At 39.1% G+C, this 20532-nt stretch overlaps 1 protein-coding gene across 1 annotated transcript; it reads left to right on the top strand.

Annotated features, from left to right (window-relative positions):
- Positions 1 to 1465: 1465 nt before the first annotated feature.
- CDC20B (cell division cycle 20B) lies at positions 1466 to 20237 on the top strand. Its single transcript, XM_050716578.1, has 9 exons — positions 1466 to 1577; positions 2929 to 3050; positions 5886 to 5985; positions 8696 to 8806; positions 10522 to 10718; positions 11595 to 11689; positions 14228 to 14456; positions 15596 to 15721; positions 20101 to 20237. Exons 2-9 carry the CDS (start codon positions 2940 to 2942, stop codon positions 20125 to 20127), a joined length of 996 nt encoding a protein of 331 aa, XP_050572535.1. The 5' UTR covers positions 1466 to 1577; positions 2929 to 2939; the 3' UTR covers positions 20128 to 20237.
- The last annotated feature ends 295 nt before the right edge of the window (positions 20238 to 20532 follow it).

Genomic DNA, 20532 nt, shown 5'->3' with positions numbered 1-20532 from the left:
GAAATGTAAATCTGACATTTGATCTTAATTTAGTATGGCTAAATAAATTAAGTGTAACATTAAATATAACACCATGAGCATGGCATGCTGGTGGTGAGAAGATTCAGAAATCAGAAATGTGCTAAGTCCTTCTTTGGGAAAAGATCAGAAAACCAGCCGGGTTCCAAACAGCTGAGATAGGTTTGCTGAATGCTCTTACCTCATGAGAGACCAGCCCAAAGATGCTAAACTAAACATCTGAAAATGTCTCGGGTCTCTCAAAGGTCAGTGCTGTATCCTAGTGCATGAGTGATACAAATTTGGTTTTCTTCTGTGCTGCAGGCTTTCTCTGTGACTGTAACAAGAATTGCATCTTCATTTCCGATTATTACAGCAATAGGGACCAGTTATGCCACTTGTTATGTCCTTGTATTCATTGCTCTTCAGGCTTCTCAAGTTTTACCTGACATTTTGTCAGCCCTTATTTAGGTTTCTATCTATTGTCTCTACCTGATATCACTGTCAAATGATTCAAGGTTACTTACCTAACTAGGACTTTTCTCCCTTCCCCTTTCCCTTTTCCGTTTCCTTTTCCTTTTCCCTTTTTTTTCTTTCTTTCTCCATATTTTTTTCCTCACCACGTACTTATCTTTTATACTTAGATCCTTTGAGTTCTTAACTTCCTTACTTCAGTTTCTTTGAGTATTTCTTTGTGGAAAGGTAAATACTGTGCTGATCAACTACTTGGAAGTTGTGACTGCTCCTAGCTTTGAACAACTCCTGTGTTACTCTACTGCAGTTGAGAGTTGTTGCTTCTCCCGTGTGATGTGGAAAAAGTAAATCCCATCACTTGCTATGTCCAGAGTAATCTTCTTTACCTTGTCATTAGCTGAACCTGTTCACAAGCAAGTAATTGAATTTACACTAATTACACCTGTGACGGTGTAAAAAGTTGCTCATCTGAGCTCTCTGACATTTTCGTCCTAACGTAGAGATCTGTAGTACATCTTAATTTAGTGAATGCAGATCACAGTCAGTTCAAGCTCTGCTGTGTGCTCCTGGGGCCAGTAATGGGTGGCAAACACCCAGCTTGTTGTAATGCACTCCCGTGTCCAGCATCCACAGGAACTGTGTGGATGAACCCAGCGGCGGCCCTGGCCTGTGTGTGAAGTGGGGCCATGGCCCGGGAGGCTGCCCTTGCCTTGCAGAGGCCAGGCCAAGCATGTCTTCACCCAGGTAATGTCTGCAGCCACCCGCACGTCCATTGCCATGGCCTGCTGCTCAGAGCTGGGCTGAGCCCACGCAGATTTGAAACAGCGTGAAGGGACAGAGCAATGTTAAGCGATGACTGACTCTGGTGTTTTGGCTCCCTCCACTTGTGCAGGCCGCCGCCTCAGAGAGGACCGCGTACTCGAGGTTTAAGAGCTCCATTACGAGGAAGCTGGTAGCCAGGGGCCCGGTGGCGAGCAGCCCTATTGTCACAAGATGGCAGCAGCTGCACGCAGGAGGCCGCGCTGAGGAGCCGCGCGGGGCCTGCAGGGCCCACCGTAGTGCCCTTGGGGGCTCCCAGCCCATCAACACACCTGGGAAGACTCCAGGTCAGTCAAAGAATTATTTTCACATATAGGATGGCAGCATGCAGGGAATTCTGTGTGATGGTGTTTCCCCATGTCCCAGTGGACAAGGGCTGTGGCTACTGCGGTGGGCAGCAGCAGCAGTCTGTGTAGCACTTCCCAGGCAGAGTGAGCTCAGGGCCAGCATCCTTTCAGCAGAATTACACTGCTGACAGGGAAAGAGAGGAAAGCCAGGCCCATACTTCTTTCCTTTCCTTCCTTCTGCTTTTCCTTTGCCTTGCACGTGGCTACCCCAGACCTGGCTGCATCTGCAGAACTTGGACCAGTCTGCATGCCTGGATGTGGTGTTGTGTACACTCTGTGATGACCCACTGAAGGAGAAGTGTGCCTTGTGTTAGTTTCCCCTCCAATATCTAAGGCTACAGGTATTGATAAAAGTCCTGTCTGCCAGTAGACACTTATCCTCAGCACACCTTAGGGTAAGGCTTGTTTGTCATTCAGAGCACAGATCATACTTTCAGGACTTTGATTTGGTCTGGAGAACTGACTCTGGAAGAGGCTGTTTCTCTCCATCAACAACAGAGGGAGCTGAAGAAAGACTAAATAAGCCTTTGAACTCACTCCCACGTCCAGCAGTGGTAAAGGAAAATGCAGAAGGGTTTACACGCTGCATGTACTGGAAGAGTTTCCTGGAAGAGCAAGGAAACTGAACAAAGCACATTTCACAATTAATAATGGAAATCTTTAGAAAGCAAATAAAAGATGCTTTTTGTTGTTCCAGATGTGTTCCTATGAGGCCATGGTTGTTGGAGACAAAGTGCCATTCTATCTTCTGCTGAGCAGAGTACCACAACTCTTCAACAGTGTGGTCATAGTGCATGCCCAGCTCTGGGAAATTCACGTTCTAAAGCTGAATTCATGTTCTAAACTAAATTTTTCCCTGCTTCGGTTTCTAGAGCAGAAAGTACTGCATGCTCTCGCCACCAGCAGTGGTGAAAGCCTTTACGGCTGTGGGAAATCAGACTTTGATTTTGTATGGAGTAGGTTCTGGTGTAGCCAGTGAATGGATATCAGTTATAGAAGTAAATATAGACTGTTTATAAAGGGAGTGACCAATCCGATCTTTTTTAGATGTCTCTTTTAGGACAAGATGAATAGTGCTGTAGAAGCGTCTGTTTCTTTTCCTTGACATTGAAGGAAAGGGAGAGCAGGCTGACTAGCTCAAATGCCAGCATTTGTATTGTCCCACTTAGTGTGCCAGTCAGCTTTGAGGATATTGCTGCTGGAAAATAAATGCTTTTCTGAAAAGTTCTAGACAATATCCCTATGTATGGTTTTGAGTAAAATGTTTCCATTAAAATTATTTTTTTCTCAGTGACACCTCAGATGCCTAAGAAACTCTTCATGAGGAAAACTGCTGTGACTCTACCCTGCAGTCACACTGCAGAAGGCTTAGGATGGAGAAATAATAGGAGAACTAAAATGGGAAAGAAACAGGTACGTAATGCAACATTAAAATGCACAGGTAGGATATTTGCTTTCTTGATGTGTTCTCTAACCTTATCTTTGGGCTGGAACCTGTTGTGCAGATGCTGCCTTATTAACACAGAGAACGTTAACAAGAAGAGGTCCATTTAGGAAACGTCTGCTAAAAAGATGACAGGTACAATAGCTTCATCATTTGTTTGATGAACAAATGATGTCAGCCTATCGTCCTGCAAACTAAAATTGAAACCAAGTTAATGAAGCCCTCAAGATGCATTTGTGACCTCAGAGGGAAAATCTCTATTATAAAAAATGTGCATAAAGACCACGAATGACTCAGTTTTTCACAGGCTTAATAACCACTATGCATGAAGAAGGTCATTTCTTCAATCGTGCAGGATGTTGCGGTTCTTTTGGTCACGTAGACAGTATGAGATGGTATAAAAAATTACCAAAAAATAGCTTTCAGTGAATAATGTTTTTTATCATGACAATGGAAACTCAAAGGCTAGGTAGTAATGTTTAATGATTCTTGGCCAAAGATGAATGAACACAAGAAATCTCTACCATGTGATATGAAGACTTCAGATCTTCTCCCATTTTGGTGCTGCTTTTTATTGCTGTGCACTATATCCATTCCTTTTTGCTAGTGTACACTGACACACTGTTTTTTCCTCTGTAGGCTTTATCTGCTGCTTTTTGGTCACCTTTAATAAACCTCTACACCAGACACCCATCCATTTCTGCTAACTAACTCCTTGAAAATTGATTTGTCATGTGAATCACAGTGATACTTATCTGTGTTAGTAAAAGTTATTACCGTAATATTACACTCAAAGCTACCTCCTGATTTTAGTCCTATCTGATTGCAACTATTTGTATATTAAGTTGTAAACTTATGGTCAGTCACTATGCTTCTTCCTGACTGGTACTCTCCTTTTCTTGATTGCACCAGTTGTAAGATCAGTACTGAAGACCATGACAGCTGTTTTCAAGTGATTACATTTTGACTATAACTGTTAAGTAAGGATGCTTCATAGCTGCATACATTTTTATTAATATTATAGAGAAATTTTTGTGAGGGTGTCAAGATCAACTTCCGAGAAGAAGAATTAGTATCAGAATAGCTGGGCTAACAGGCTTATTTGTTATCTTTTAATACTTGCACTCGCGAAGGTCATTGAATGTTGCAGAAGGACCCATGCTTTTTACATCATTCTGGGAAACCCGTTTTTCAGGGCAATCACTTTCCTTCACAAAGTAATATTTCTTCACAAAGAAATTTAATAAAGCCTTTTTGTGAGAAGGTAAAAACTTTCTATGAAGTAATATTTGTAAAGCATACTTCTGTTCTTAAATTTCAATGCGTTTTTAAAGATGAGTGTGCATGCTGTTGTTTTCGCTCTTCTGTGTCAGTCTTTCATCTCTACAGTACCTAGAATTATACTGTGACTGACATCAGAAGTTGAGTTAGAACTAAGATATTCAGAGCTTTACATCAAGGACCACAATAACTTCCTGTAAGTGTGATGTGGGGGTCTTTGAGATAACATTGTGGGATAAAATCTTTTCACATACCAGTGAATGTGTGTGGTCTCCTTGTGGGCCAAAAGATTACTTTCCTGTACACACAATAGGTTTTCCATAGAAATGTCTGTACTTATTTTAGAGGGACACAGATCCAAGCAATCTGATTAGCTTTCTGCCAAGTTGTCTATGTAAATCATGCAAAAAGTGTCTCTCAGAGCTGAAGGCTTGCTGTAGAACAGATGGGATATATAAAAATCTAAACTTTTTTTCCAGTATATTTATTTAAGACATTTCTTATCATGATTACAACAGGGTTTTGAAGAAGAGTAACACTGGATGTGTTTGGAAAGATAGATTTCACAGACATTGGAGAAAGAGCATACTGAGTGGCTGGTAAAAACATCAGCTGCACTTCCACCTGACTGTAAATAATGAATTACAGACCAGACAACTAACATCAGAGTGTTCAATTAAGTGAAACAACATTGTGAAGAAATGCATATTATTAGAGATTGGTGTAGGGATTCATATCCCATGGGACTGATCTGACCCTTTACCTGATTTTGCCTAAACCTAAATAGGGCCTAACCTATTTTTTTTGAAGAAGGGAAGAGTTCCAATAATAGTTCAGATCTTTCTTTTCGTATTTTTTTCTGCTGCATTATCTGTTTCTCTGACACCCAAGGAGAGGAAAGTATTATAAAAAATTCTTATTCCTCTGAGACACCCTGTTTATATTTTTAGCACGTGTGGATTCAAATTGGAATACTGGTTTAAGAAATGGGATCATGGTGTCCAGACTGTGGGACCCTGGCCTGAGCGAGGACTCTAGTAGGTTTCCTGTTGGAATCAATGACCCTGCAATCACAAAACTGATCAGCAAGTCTGAGGCATCAGACATATTGCCTACATGTAGAAAATTTAGCATTGTGTGCTGGTAAAATTAGCCCAATACAAATTAAAAGAGGGCAAGAAGGCACTAAGTTTTAGTAGGTGATATGTACACATACAGGGCCTAAGAACTTTTCCACTGGTAAGATGGCCTTGTTCAAACAGCTTTATTAAAATTTGCATGATTGTTAGCAGTGAATTGGTGTTTTATGGAAGGAAAGATGATAACTCTTGCCAGAGCATACAATTTGGACAATGGTATTGTGTATTTTTTACTGACTTCTCACCCAAGAGTTAAGTTGTTCTAAAGCTTTCATGTAAAGAATATTGAGTCTTTTGATTGCTGTTATGCTAGCCATTATATTTAAATATACTTTTTGTTACATTTCTTCATTGAATCATCTTTTCACTTCAATGTATTGGCAGAAATGTTCTACTCAGCTTCCAGTGATCCAGGAGGTTGGATGTAGCATGGTCAAAAGTGTAGACATGAAGGTCTATGAAAATAGCAGTTGCATCTGGAAAGGTATGTTCCTGTGTTCCACTATAGCAAATACCCCCATGCACATGGAACAGAATGATAGAGCAGGCTGCATCTACTATGAAAAAAACATCTGTTCCAAAAAGTTTTACAGAATAATACAAAGTGGCTGAGATCTACACTGCTTCAGGCTACTTCTCCTTCAGTTTCCACTGCCTTTGAAGGAATAGCACCCACCTCTTCCATTGTGGTTAACACCTAGTATTTTACCTGGCTCTCCTTTGGGCACGATCAGACACATTAATTCCTTTTGACTTTTGAGTTTCAGATATGTGAAATATTGTAAGACTGTGCTGCATACAGGGCATGTGATAAGTATCAGATGGACTGCTGGGTACATGAGAGTTTAAAACATGCAGAGATGGTGGAATCTTGTTGCACCTACCTGTAGGGAAAGGTAGCTGGAACAGACTGTCCCTAGCATTGCTTCTGGTTTCATCTGATTGGGAGTTGATTAGTTCACTCCAAAAATATCCTAGGACTGAATGAGCATACAGAGAGTGTGAATGATCAGGGGACTGGAAGCCAGGTGAGATGTGAGAATCTGATCTGTCAAATAATACAGATATTCCCAGAGGTTTTTTTGGGTATGCAACAGTTTATTAGATACCAAACCAAAATTTTACTGTGTTCTGTCTTAGGTAATTTGTTTTGGTGATGTGGCTATTTCTGTGCTGGACTCTTTCCATTCAGAGATTGATTCATACTCGTGTAAAAACTGTGAGAAACAACCTCTATATGTCTGAAGTTCAGCTCATGTGGAAGAAGTATGGGGGCATGTGATAGACTGGTATATATTCCTTTGTTACTCTTTTCCATGCAAATAAAACTCGGTTCAGAGCAGTCAATAGCAACAGTATAGGGATTAGTCACAGTATTTTTTTCTTAATGGCAAATGAATATAGGTGTCAGGAATATTGGGTTTTATTCTACATACCTACTTGTTGATCAAGTGGTCTTATGCGACAGTGCTGACTACTTACCTCTTCCTGAGTCTCGTTTTGAGAAGTGAAATAGGCATTTGAGACCCAAATCCTATCAAAAACCAGTGATAATCTTCTAGTACTCAGGCAAAATAACACAAAATGTTGTAATTAAGCTTAATTTCCACTAATAAGAAAGTCTGTTATGCACATTCACATGTCCATATATGGACATACGTGAATAGAGCTGAAATCATATCAATATGATTTTGGGCTAGATAAATTGCTCATGAGAGAAGAGAAAGCTAAAATGAGTTACACAGATGATTTCATCCTTTTATCCTTTTTATCTCAATCCTTAATGCCAGCTACCAATATTAAAGAAGAAAATCATTTTCAAAGTGTGTCAAAAGTTGTCATTCTCCAACTGTTATAATTAAGTGCTATAGTTTTCCTGAATTGTCCTATTTGGGTTCAGAAACAGCAAATTTAAAAAAATAACCAAAAATCTAGATATTAGAAATATATATTGCTGTACAGACAAATCTCATTTCAGTGATATCAGACCATTTTTAGTGTTAGAAAGGAGTGTTACGTATTGCATAGGGCAAGCGAGGTCTCACACTCAGTTGTTCCTGCAACCCTGCTTGATTTTTTAATTCCACAAACTTTTAGATCTGGAAAAAAATCACTGTGGCCTACTTCTTGCTAATCTACAGTCTTCATTTAGGGGGGAGGTACTACAGTTGAGAGGAGAAACAGTTGTTTGGCAGAAATTCATTTTGGATTAGGGAAGAAGACTGAGGACAAAGTAGGAAAGGACTGTGTGAAATGTTCTCCACAATTTGTCGTTGATACGACTTCCGTATGGGATGATAATGCATGTGTTTATGTTACAGAGTGCAAAAACTTGTGAGTGTTGACTTTTGTTTTGAACAGAAAAGGTTAGTTGTCAAGGTAGATAATGTATTCTGCCCCTGAAGATTTTGGCATTTTTTCTAAATATACCTCTCTGGAGAATAGTTCAAAAATGAAGTCAATATATAGAGGAAAGTGCAGAAATATGAGTCTCCAGCTCTTTGCTCTGCATATTACAGAAAGATAATTTCTTACTCATAAAGATGTAGCATTAAGTGATTCATGGTGCTAATGATCTGGCCTTTTTTCTACGATGCTTAGCAGTTGTTGCAGCATACCGTAGACAATGACCACAATGGCTGACTCTTCTGCTTGCGCATACCTGTTTTTTACTGCTATTGCTTTTGTTTCTCACTTTTGTATTGTCACAAGCTTAGGGTGCTGTAATCAAAGTGGGTGTGCATTAAAAACCTTTTCCTGTGGTTAGGTGTTGGTGGGAGAGACCTTTTAATGTGAGATTAACATCAGAAAGCAAAAAGGTTAGTTGCTGTCTGAGAGGGTTTTAAGGTGGGAGAGTCCATATGAACTGGTACTAACAACTTCCGACAGAAAGCTAACCAAAGACGAAATGAACCATGTTCTGCACTGAGCTGTGAGACAACTTAAATAAAATATAGTGGACCCTATTCTCCACTCGAGCAGGTTACATCCATGGAGATTTGAAAGAGTTGTTAAAAGGTGGCTTTCACCTACTTTTGTGTACAGTGTTTTGGCCTACACAGGATAAATCAAACCATTCTGGACTGCTGTGGACCATGGACAGACTAATATAGTGAGTGTGAAAGGCTTAGGCATGAGAAAAACTGGTGGTATCTTCCATTACTGAACTGTGCATGGTGAATCTTCAAATACAGGATGCCAAGAAAGGACACAGAATGAGTTTAGAGCTGTTACCACCATGAAGCCACCCATGCCACTGGAGCCAGAAGTGAGGCTTCATATTGCTGGTTTGCGCGATGATTACTGTAAGTTACTTTCTTCTATTCAAAGGCTTTTGCAGAGGTTGGGAATACTTATGTATTCTTCAAGAAAGATGGCAAGTGTGTGTCCCGTTCAGATCAAATGGAAACTCTCCAAGGCTTATGCACAATGTAATTTTTCTTAAAACAATTCACCTTTGAAAACTGCCTGACCCAGCACATAGAGATGACTGATCAAACCCTAGAATCAGTATTACCTAAATCTCATGCAGCTTTCTTCAGCAATAGGTATCAATACAGCTTTAAAGTCAAACCAATATACTTATCCCTGCTTATTAATTAAGCTAAGGACATTTCAGATACCAGCTTTGGATGTCTAGCAGACTGTCAATGCAGCAGCAACTTTATTAAGAAGACTTTGAAATCTCTTGTTTTAGGGAGACGTCACTGATGTTGTTTATGGTTTAGATGACAGATACCTTCTGAACTAAATCCTCACTTACATGTTTGGTGATGTACAGGCAAAAATTAAACATACACAAGTTACACCTGAACATGCATGGATTTCTGGTCTACAGCACCAAATATGTGTTAATACTTTTGACATTCTAACAACCCTGTATGTGTAACTGTTAAAAAGTGTCCCTATGTTGTTTTTTTTTTATTTTAACTTTTAATATGTCCTTACAAGCGTTATTTAGATGTAAATCTATGAGCAGGACAAAGGTTTGTTTGCCTGCATATTGAGGCTGGATTTCTACCTGGATGATTTACACTGATTACGCACAAAGTGTGTCCCAAGAATAAGCATAAGTAGTCTTTGGAAGTGATTTCTTAATACTTATTTCTGACTGCAGCAACCAAGACTCTAACCAAACAGCTGACTGATAGATTCAGCTGTTCTTTAGAGTGATTTTAGTTATCAAAATATGATGTCAGACCTTGGACTGTGGTAACAATCTTCTTCAGGGGTCTTGTAAAATTACTTTTAAGCTGCCATAAATGGACAGCGGAGGATTTCCATTAGACAAGGGAAAGAGTCCTGTGTTGGTATTAAATGTTGTGTACCAAGTCATTCTGCCCTGTCTGACATAGCAGGCTGTTTTGAAGCTAATCAATGTAGTGACTTGCCTTGCCAGGATCTATAATGCACCCAGCATCAGGGGCAGTGTAAACAGTATTTCCGGCATTCACTTGCTGAGCAGGCTCTGCAGGTGAGGAACAGAATTTCCCTAACTCGTTTCTGCATTTTTCTTCTGTCACTTGCAACATAAATGTTAACATTAGCTCAAGGACATAGAAGAGAATACATATGCTATAGTCTCTCCTATGTCTTTCTTATTAACATGAATTACCTTGAAACAAGAATGTTTTGGGATCTGTAGCTGGTGATGAAGAACCCTCATGTCTGGTGGCAGAAATTAGAGTGATGTGAGCATCCAAAATGGAGTGTGATAAATGCAAAAAAAATAATGAGGAATCTGTCAGTCATGTTCTGCTGTACAAGCATACCAGTTTGTGGACACTAGCCTGATGAAGACCTTGGCTTGTTAGAAATACTCTCCTTCATTTAGCTCTCATTTGGTGTCTTCAATGAACACTAGCTAGTAATGGTTTCATAGAAGCAATGGCCTGAAGTTTTCCCATAGCTATTAAAAAATAAACAAAACAACAACACCTTCTCTGCCCCAAACTATGCACCTCTCTCCCATCCCTTACCTACAACCTTCTTGCAGTGATTTTTAGTACCTTTCTTCTAGATCTAAACATACTGGACTGGAACCTTGAAAATCTCATTGCTGTTGCTGTAGGACCTGCTGCACATATCTGGAATGGAAGAACTCTTCAAGGCATTGAAAGCATTGATTTGAATTCCTGTTCCAAGTACATTTCATCTCTGGCTTGGATAAAAGAAGGAACTTGCCTTGCAGTTGGCACTAGTGATGGAGAAGTGCAAGTACTTAGTAATTTACTTTTTCAGTCTTTTCTCCATTTCTAGCTAAAATACCCATAAGACAATATGTATCGTATTTTTTATTTTTATTTTTTAATTGAAACAAAACAGAAAGATTGGCTGAAATACAGAAAAACCCTGCTGGGGACAAAATTTAGCACTTATCCTATATCATCATGCACTTTATTGATTAAGTAAATGCTGTCCAGTATTATCTGCATGGAGCCTCTGAAGCTACTCAAGAGCTGGTGACTGAATTAATGACTCAGCTGTTCATAGAGAGTCAGATTTTTTCCAACAGTAAGAGGAACTCTAAATTATTTTTTCTCAGCACAGCCTATTCTTTCTTGTACATCTTTTGCAAAGATCACTCCAGTAGTGACAGATGCCTTTAGAACTTCAGCTAAAATTCTCTTTATGGATTCACACACTCACACACACGAATTTGACTTCAGTCTGATTATACCCATACACCTCAGTCTGCTGTTAAGGAGCAGTCCTGTTATTGAAAGGTTTTTTTGGACCTTGGCTGAGATGCTAGAAAATATGGGGATCTACCTGCTGCAATTCTGAGTCAGCAGTCTGAAGGTACTGAAGGCCAGTGCTTTCAAACATGCACGTCCAAACACTGCCATATAAATAAATAGCTTTAATCTCAGAGATGCACATTCTCTTACAGTAAAATTTGGAAATACTCCTTCTTGTCTTAGTTGTGAAATAAATTAACTTGAAGTTGTCCATATGTCAAACTAGAACTGGGCAGTGGTTTACCTGCAAACAAATTATGAGAACAATATATATATGTGTATATATATATAAGTATATATGTATATATTTCCTCTTAAATTTGTATTTATTTTGTTTGTTTTGGATTGGCAGCTGTGGGACGTTGAAACCAAAAAGAGGTTGAGAAATATGTTTGGTCACCTGTCTGTAGTTGGTGCTCTGAGCTGGAATCATTATATTCTGAGCAGGTGAGTGGTGTCTAGAAAGACACATTTCCAGGAGAATCCTGATGCTTTCACTTAGACAAGTGTCAAACTTTCATTTTAGTTGTTTTTGTTGGCTTTGCTTATAGGTGATAGATCCTGTGACTTAACGGCCTTTGCAGGAATAATATGCAGGTTTCCTTCATGGCAGGAAAGAAGCCAAAGGGAATTTAGCCCACCTCTTTAGTCTTTGTTTCTCACTCTTCAAGAAAGCTGTCGGTACTTGCAGAATCTCACTAGGATGTAGAGACTATGGTTCTAGTTTTGTGAAGAGCCTGAGCTCTAAATGGTGTTGTCTCCAGTGGGTCTGGTCTTCAAAAATCATAGCCTATGCGAAGGAGAGGGCCTGTAACTTAGGCTCCATTGATATCATGGCAGCGCCAATCTTTTCAGTTACATAGCAACACGGAAACAATAGCAAAGGTTGACTAACTTTATTGTTAACCTCAAAATGAAAGTATCTCTTGATAAGAACACTAGAGGTAGTTTTATTTTGATTTCATACGATGCGGTGGCTTTTGATTCTATTGGGTGTGGTAGGTGGAGTGGGGTACGAGGATACCAGATAAAATCAGTTAATAAAATGCTGTGGCTCTTGCAGAAGTAGGTACTGCGGGTGGGTCAAGTTACAAGGGTGTAGCTTCAACACCTGCCAATGCCAAGTAGCATAACCTTGTTACAGTACTGATTAGTTTCAATGTGCATTTCAGCTTGGCCAAAGGAGTGAAAGCAACAGAAGCATTACAAATCTTTCTGAGTGGAAAATGATTATAAAATTCAACATGAATCTGTGAACTACAGTTATTGTTGATAGTCTAGGTTCAGATTAACAGATTTCTCTTCTTAGGTTTGAATCTAACCAGTTCATTACTGCACAGTTAAAATAATCCGTATAATTAAAAAAAAAAAAAAGGCATGGATGTGTATTCATTATGACTAAAATGAAAGCAGAATTCTTACAGAAAACTTCAATATCAACAACTAATACTTTGGGATTGCACACTAGTTCCTGTGGTTAAAAATTGCCCAACAACACATCCTCAAAATAATGAACCTCTAAATAAATGTCAGTACCAGAAATTAACTTGTCCCAAATTTTTATTAGTTTCTATTTGTCTTTAGCAAAACAGATACTATCTTCTGTGTCAAAAAAAAATAGTTTTGATTTCTTATTATACCAAATCAAAAACTTTATTTTCAAACAGGATTCTCAGGAGCCAAGCTCCTTCCCACTCCTATCACTACAATCGCTGAAAACCTTAATTTGGCTATTCAATTCATCTCTTTCGGTTAGAATTTATGCTTATTATTTGGGAGGAAAAATCTACATAACTCTTCAGGAGGGAAATGATCATGCCTTTGCATATAATGCATATACTGCTATGTATATTTATAGATGTTTTCCATAAAGATGTGCGTAATATTCACTGGTGCACTACTTGATTGGAATCTTTCAGGCTTTTATAGACTTCAAGAGCTTGGCAGGTAGGTAATCCAAGCACAATAGAGTGGCTTTTCTTGCATTCAGTCACTTTGTGCATTTTCAGAGCTTCCAAATCACTCTACTGGCATCTGAGAAATCTTTAAGAGTCAGTATGGGAAGGTCTCCAGTTGTTATTGCCTGAAATGAATCTATTGCAGTAATGTCAGATACCTGTTTCTGAGATACCCAGAAAGTAGGTATTGAATTTGCTGATTTTTTCAGTGTCATCAGAACAGGAAATGTTAATTTCCAGCAGGAGGCTCTATTGTTTTGGTATATGTTTAATGTAGGTAATATCCTTAGAAAGGCAGTAACCATTGATGAGTAAAACCCACATCCAGGAGATAAACTGTAACAGTAGCTGTGCTTCCAGACAGGGTATTTCTTTCTTCCTTTGGTAGACTGACTGTTCTGGCCACGGTACCCGTGGGAGAGCACAGCCTGAGGGAGTGGACCCTGAGGACAGATAAAACCATGCACCCATTTCCTAACAGGTAACTAGTGTAGCAGTGTCAGAGAGGGGAAATATGCTGTGACAGGTAGAGGTGACTGGTGCAGACTTTCATTCAACCTGGAAGAGGGAAAGAGAAAGAGGCCAAGAGGAGGGACAGAACAGAAGAACACAGTGGTGCTGACTAGTAAGCCTTTTCCCAGGCCAGTGCAGTTTTACACTGCCTCAAAGAGGCAGTGTGGAGTGGAGTGGAGTCACATCTGGCCTTGGCAAAATTCATGTTGCAAAAATACTTTTTTTGAAGAACAGTAAAGAGTTTACATTGAGTGGTCAAGTGTTGAACAAGCGGGCATACATTGCAATATGGATTCAGGCAAATGAAAACCATGATGAAGAGCAGGTATTTCGCCTGTCTGGTTCTGAGCAGACGCTTTGTCCCTTTCTGTTGTCAGCCACCCCTGTACTGTTGTACTGCATGCATGCTTTACTCTGATGTGGTTTGCTTCTGAAACCACTGAAGAAACATGAATATGATGAGGTAGATTGCTGTCTTTAACATTAAATGTAAGCTTCGTTTTGTCATTTACAGTGGTTCACGACTAGGATCTATTCATCATCATGATGTTCGGGTTGCTCAGCACCACATTGGGACTCTTTGCCAAAACAAAGAAAGCATTTGCAGCCTGAAATGGTCACTAACTGACCACTTGCTCGCAAGTGGATCTAATGATGGTACGTTGAATATCTGGCCTAGTGACCCTGGTGTGAAAGTGCAGTCACAGCCATTGAAGACCATACCTCATTCTTCAGCAGTTAAGGTATATGGAGGAGGAACATCTTCTGTTCTGTATTTGATATCATGAAATTGTGTTGTTGATGTAAACAGTTATGGAATTTTTCAGATTATTTCAGTTTCTTTGGATTTCTGTTAGCTTCTTCTCCCCTGACTGTGATGCAGTTAATTTTAAGACCAGTTCTCATGCAGATAAGTTTGCTAGTGCTTTGATTAGGAAATGTTACCAAATTAGTAGGCCTTTGTAAATGTTGTATCAAACAGCAATGAAACCTACAGCCTGCTCCTCTCCTCCATCCTGTGCAGAAAACTTCAGTGGCACAATACTTAAAAGTTACCAAACAAGACCTTTCAATAATAGGAGTTCTGGAAAAGTCTCTCAGAACTTCCTTCTGCTGAAATTATTTTAAATGTGAGGTTTCTTTTGACCTCCTGATGACATTCTCATTTCAGGTTATGATTGCTGGTAGCAAAGGATCTGAACTGAGAAACTGGAAATAGGACAATTTAGATTCTTCAACTTTATAAAGTCCCAATCTGTGAGGGAGAGAGGACAGGTATCAGCAGTAAGGGGAAGTCTAGCATTTATGAACTGTTAACCCTCCCAGAAAATTCTGTGTCTGGCTTGAAGCACTGATGTTAGAGGATTAGAGAAGGTTATTGATATAGGTAGAAATCAGTTCTTAGTAGCTTTTCTTCAGGTAGAGACTTGGCCTTAGGCATATTGAGGAAATAACTCAGGAGAGATCATCTTTCTTTAAGTCCTGTAAGCCATGTTGCTGAAGCTTCTGTGATGGCTTTTTAAGACAGTAAGTCAGACTGTATTCTGCTGGCTTCTTCTGGTACTTCTGTGACTTGTGAAGGGGAAGCAGAGAAGCTAGAGTTTAATGGGCATGTGTGATGGAGTGTGTGCTAACGTGAAGCAATGGCAAAGGAAGGAACGCTCGGAGGTTTGGCATGCTACATTCTGTGTGTATATGGAAGGAGGAGAATGATATAGGGTGGAAAAAAAAAAAGATACATTATGGGTGTTTGTTGCAGTTCATTTTTCCAGTTAGGCTTTTAAGCAAAATCTATTTTCTGTTTTTTGAGCTAACCTCCTAGTCTGTTCTGGCATATGTTTTCTTTTCATTTTTTTTTTTTTTTTTTCATTTTTTTGCTCAGGCTATGAACTGGTGTCCTTGGCAGTCCAAAGTCCTTGCTACAGGGGGTGGAATGAAAGATGGGATTTTGCGTGTCTGGGACATAAACCGTGAGAAAATCGTCCAAAGTGCAGCTACAGATTCTCAGGTGAAATGATGAAATGTCTGCATGCTTAGGCTATGCTCTTCTTGTATAGCTGTGCTCATTTGGCACACTCCCACTGACTTTGAGGGTGGTTCTGCGGACAGAGGAACAGCAGGATTTTCTCTGGATCTGCTTCTTGTAGCATTGTGCTACATTCAGCACCGCAGTGTATGGCTGGACTCAGAAGCAGTTTGTTGTTTTTAATTCACCACTTCTGTCTCCACACAGAAGTACTTGAAGAGGAGGTGGTCTCACAGCCAGACACTTTTTATCTTCTTTTCCTTAGTGACAATGATGGTTTTGGCCAAAACTCTCATGAGGAGAGAACATTGAGTGGGAAGGAAACATCCCAGAGTGCTGGTGTAGGGAGAGGTCTAAGAGTCAGAGGGCAAACATCAGTCTCCGGAGTTTGAATATTAGGAGACAGAAGAACAGATTGTCGGCTGGAATAAAGCAGCATAACTGTTGATATTCCTGGAGCTATGACAACTTAGCTGAAGATGTGTTTAAAGGGCTTTGGTTTTACACTGATAGGCTATTACCACATTTAGACAATAAAACAGCTGTGCTTTGAAGTATTGCAAGAAATGAAAAGATCCTTCTAAATAAGTAAATATTGTGTTGGGGCTACTTCTCAGCTTGTTTAAATATTGTAGATAACATTTCAGATCTACTGAATGGTGTATGTCGAGCCTTTCTGAAAACTAAAACAGAATTTTAAATTGCAATAGATTTGTTCCTTGCTCTGGTTACCCAAAACCAGTGAACTGATGACTGGACAAGGCCTTCCTGGAAATCAGGTGAAAATATGGGAGTATCCCATGCTTGTCAATTCATCAGAACTCTATGGCAAGTATTTCAGTTAATAGTTTTAACTATTTCAATTAGCTATCTTCCCGTCTAATCAATATGTTTTCACAAATGCATACCTTATACTTTTAAGTAAAATAAAGTTAAAAAGAGCAGTCACCCACACTTGCTATCACTACCTACATGCACACATTCATTCACAGAATTCTGATGCATGGAATTGTAAAGGTTGACTTATTAAGATAATGGTGTAAGTTGCTTCTGTAAAATTCCTTGGTTTTAATGACGGGGTTCTCTTATCATTTCTAAGGCCACCCAAGGTGCAGGATGTTGGGGATGTCTTCTCCCTAAGGTTTGCTAGGCCTGGACTGAGTGTTGCTTCCAGTATACTGTAGGCTGATGGCATTCTAGATAAAACAAACCAGAAGAGGGTCTTCAGTTTTACAGCTGGTCATGCCGGGATATTGAACCAGCTTCCAAATGAAGTTTGAAATAAATCTCTATGTCTGAGTTTTAGTTAATGATTTTGGCTGTGAAGCAATGTAGTGCAGCATGTTTCCCTTGTGCCATGCTGACGTGCAGTGGAGTTCCCTTACAGCTCTGTATTGGTCCATGAAGCTGTAGTGCTACATATCACAGTTGTTTTTTGACACTAAGCCTTTTTTGTTGCTGGTGCTTGCTGTCAGTCGGATGCATTGCATTTTACTTTTTCCAGTGTTAGCTGAAGTGATCCAGCAGACAATCTGAAGTTAAAAGGAAAACACAGATTTGCACATTGGCTGGGTTTTCTCAAGTATGGTTGGTTTTCACACTCATTGACAAGATATAACAAAAGAAGCTTTGCATTTTTAACCTGACAGACATAGTTGATATTTACAAATGCTTTTTATACCCTATTATTACATTTGAGGGCATTTATTAAATTTCTGATGTGTGCTATACTGGGATGCTGTCCTTGGAACAAGGGACCTGACTTCAGTGCTAGACTGTAAGGGGAAATTGAAGAATAGTCAAAACAAAGACAGAAGGTAGAGAGGTCAGCAAAGACATTTATTTATCTGGTTACAGATTATCCTTGTGTTGTGCTGCTTATCTGTGCTGCTTTTTCTTCCTTACCCCTACTCATTTGTGGGATATTTATGGCTCTTAAGATAATTGCATGTGATATTCTAAGAAATGATATGGAAAGTAACATGATCATTAGTCTTAACTGCTGCATTAAGGTTTCTCAGTTCTTGAATGTAGTATTTCAAAGAAAATCTAGATCTACTCTTACCTTTGAGAACAGTGTATGGTGTAAAACATTTACCATATAAGTAAAATATGTTGTTAACTTGGTGATGCTGGAGGGTTAGTTATCATCCTGTTTCGAATTCAGTTTACTTTACCTGCAAAAGAAAATAATTTTATTGAATAAAAAGACCAGATTGCTCTTACACAGATATATTTCTGCTTATGAAGACTCTTACTAACTTATTGTAAGCAAGTGAATGTTTGAAATAATTTAAAATGTATCTAAATATGTTCAGAAAAAACACTGTGATGGATGATTATGACATCGTTCAAAATCAGCCTCAAACACTCTTCAACACACGAGTCTTACACCCAAAGAATTTAATAGATAAACTGTAACTGAATTTCATTGTTGAATCCTGCAACATGCTGAAAATCCTGAAAATGCTCAGGTGAAGCACCAACAACTACTGCTGAGTACTTTAGTATTGCCTATTGCTGACCATATTCAGAACAGAATAACAAGTGACAGATAGTAACCTTTTTATAGCAGAGTCCATCTTTGATATGCTTCTGATAGAACTATTAGAGCTTCTAGTTTCACTAGAAAGAAAATGCATTTTGGATGTAAACATCCTCCCCTTAGAACAGTTGTTTTAGACCAAAGAAAGGATAAGGATAAGGAATCAGAATATGTAATTGCTTTGAAAAGTACCTGGATGTGATCTTGAAACATTGAAATAAAACCCCAGCCTCCTCCACTCAGAAAATATGGAAATGAATAATTTCAACTTTTCTGATTTCTTCTGCTCCTTCTTCTCTTCTCTTCTTTTTGACTGAAACTAGTAATCAGTTTTCAGTCAGTATTGTGAACAGTTTTGGAGGCCTCCAAAGACCACATCTGCAACTCCTCCTTCAGAATTGTTACAGACACTGAATGGAGACAGTGTAAGGAAATCTCTGGCTTGCAAACTCCTGGTCCTTGATATTAACAAAGATTGTGTACTCTTCAATATTTTAAGAAGGAGCAAAGCCTCAAAAAAATACCTGCAGAAATAATTTAGTAGTGGTACTGAAACTCTGATTACAAGGTTTAGGTGGGACACATATTTCTCAGCACTAGGACAGCAAAAAATTCCTTTTAGTCAAAAATCCATAGCAGCAGCTTCACAAAGTTAGGGCAGACTGGCCATCTACAACACTCCTGAGGATCTTCATCAGGTACCATTGTGGTAAGTTCCACAGTGTCAGAGGGCCTTACAGGTCTTTACATGCTTATCCTCATAATATTTTTCTGAGGATTAATATTATTTCCCCATTGTGTTCATGGAGAATGTGGGTACAAACATCATCTATATTCCTTGAAGTTGTTCACCCAAGACTTTCTTGATACCTTCACGCTTCCTTTTAGGATGTGGTTCATCTTGTCTGTGTTAGATGAGAGACACTACGTCTCAAAAGTGTCTTTTTTTTTCCTGTGGGCGATGACCTCAATTATATGATCGTCAGTAACTCATCAACCCAAAGAAGCCAGTAAGTAAAAGTAGAAAAGCTTCTCATTTTTTGTGCCCCTGAGTGCCTAAAACCTTAGCACTGGCATTGTGCAAGATCACACAGGAGGCTTATGGCAGAGTAGTGAGGTAAATACAGATCTCAATAGTCTCAGTTTAATACGAAACAGTTTTTCTTTCTTTAGTTCTAAAGTCAGTTACTTCTACCAAGGGAGATACTTGTATAACCAGGTTAATGCCTTGTGTACATTATTTGTGCTGCCAGGCTGGGGTAGCTTCTGGCTTTCAGTATCTAGCTGCCAAAGTTTAATACAACTGCAGACAAACTCAAATGTGCTCAATTTCAATAAATTATTCGTTGGGATCACTGTTAAAAGATCCTTTTAACAGTAATAATGTAGCAGCTGGAAACACTATCTCATGATTGTTGGATCAGCTGCAAACTGTCTGCAAGGCATGTGCAGCCAGATGGGAAAGCTCAGCAGTGAGAGACATTTCCAAACACAGATGAGACTGATGTTGTAAGTGCAGTGGAGAATCATGAGATCAGGTTTAATGTTTTTCTTTGACAGAAATTACTTTGCAATGCAATGCAATACTGGCAGTTAAAGCTTGGTCCCTAAAAAGAAAATACTGCCTTCAGTTCTTTCTTAATGTGAAAGTACTCTATAAAAAAGGCTATCTTTACACATCCTGTGCAGCATGTCAACCTGATAAAGTTAAAAGCAGAACAATCTTTGCTGTGGATGGGTGTGATAAAAGTGGTAGACATTCTCTCTGTAAAACTGTGATATATCTTGCGTTTTTTATACATATTTTATTTTTCAGGTCACAAAGGGAGAGTCCTGCATATAGCCCTGAGCCCAGATCAGAGCAGGCTCTTTTCAGTTGCGGCTGATGGGATAGCTTGTCTGTGGAAATGCCATGAGTCTGGGAAGAGCAAGCACAGCAGCAAGCTTTTTTATAATGGTTATTAGAGCTCATTCCTGTGACTTCTTTTCCTTGAAAGCAAATGATTAAATGTATTTCATCCATTCAATAAAATTCAAAATATGTGTGTTCCTTCCAACTGAAACATGGCAAAAGATAGTATCTTTTTTTTTTTCAAGAATAAAGCAATTTTCTGCATCAGTCCATCATATGAAATGTTAGTAGCTTGTCTTTCTTAGCCTAGAGGAAAAATATTCAAACTCTGAAGAATAACATCATATTTATTTTCACTAAACTAGCAAGGATGGATGGAATCCACCGTTTGTCAAG

Source organism: Cygnus atratus, chromosome Z (genome assembly GCF_013377495.2).
Source record: "Cygnus atratus isolate AKBS03 ecotype Queensland, Australia chromosome Z, CAtr_DNAZoo_HiC_assembly, whole genome shotgun sequence".
NCBI lineage: Eukaryota > Metazoa > Chordata > Aves > Anseriformes > Anatidae > Cygnus > Cygnus atratus.
This window is presented reverse-complemented; position numbering and strand designations above follow the sequence as displayed.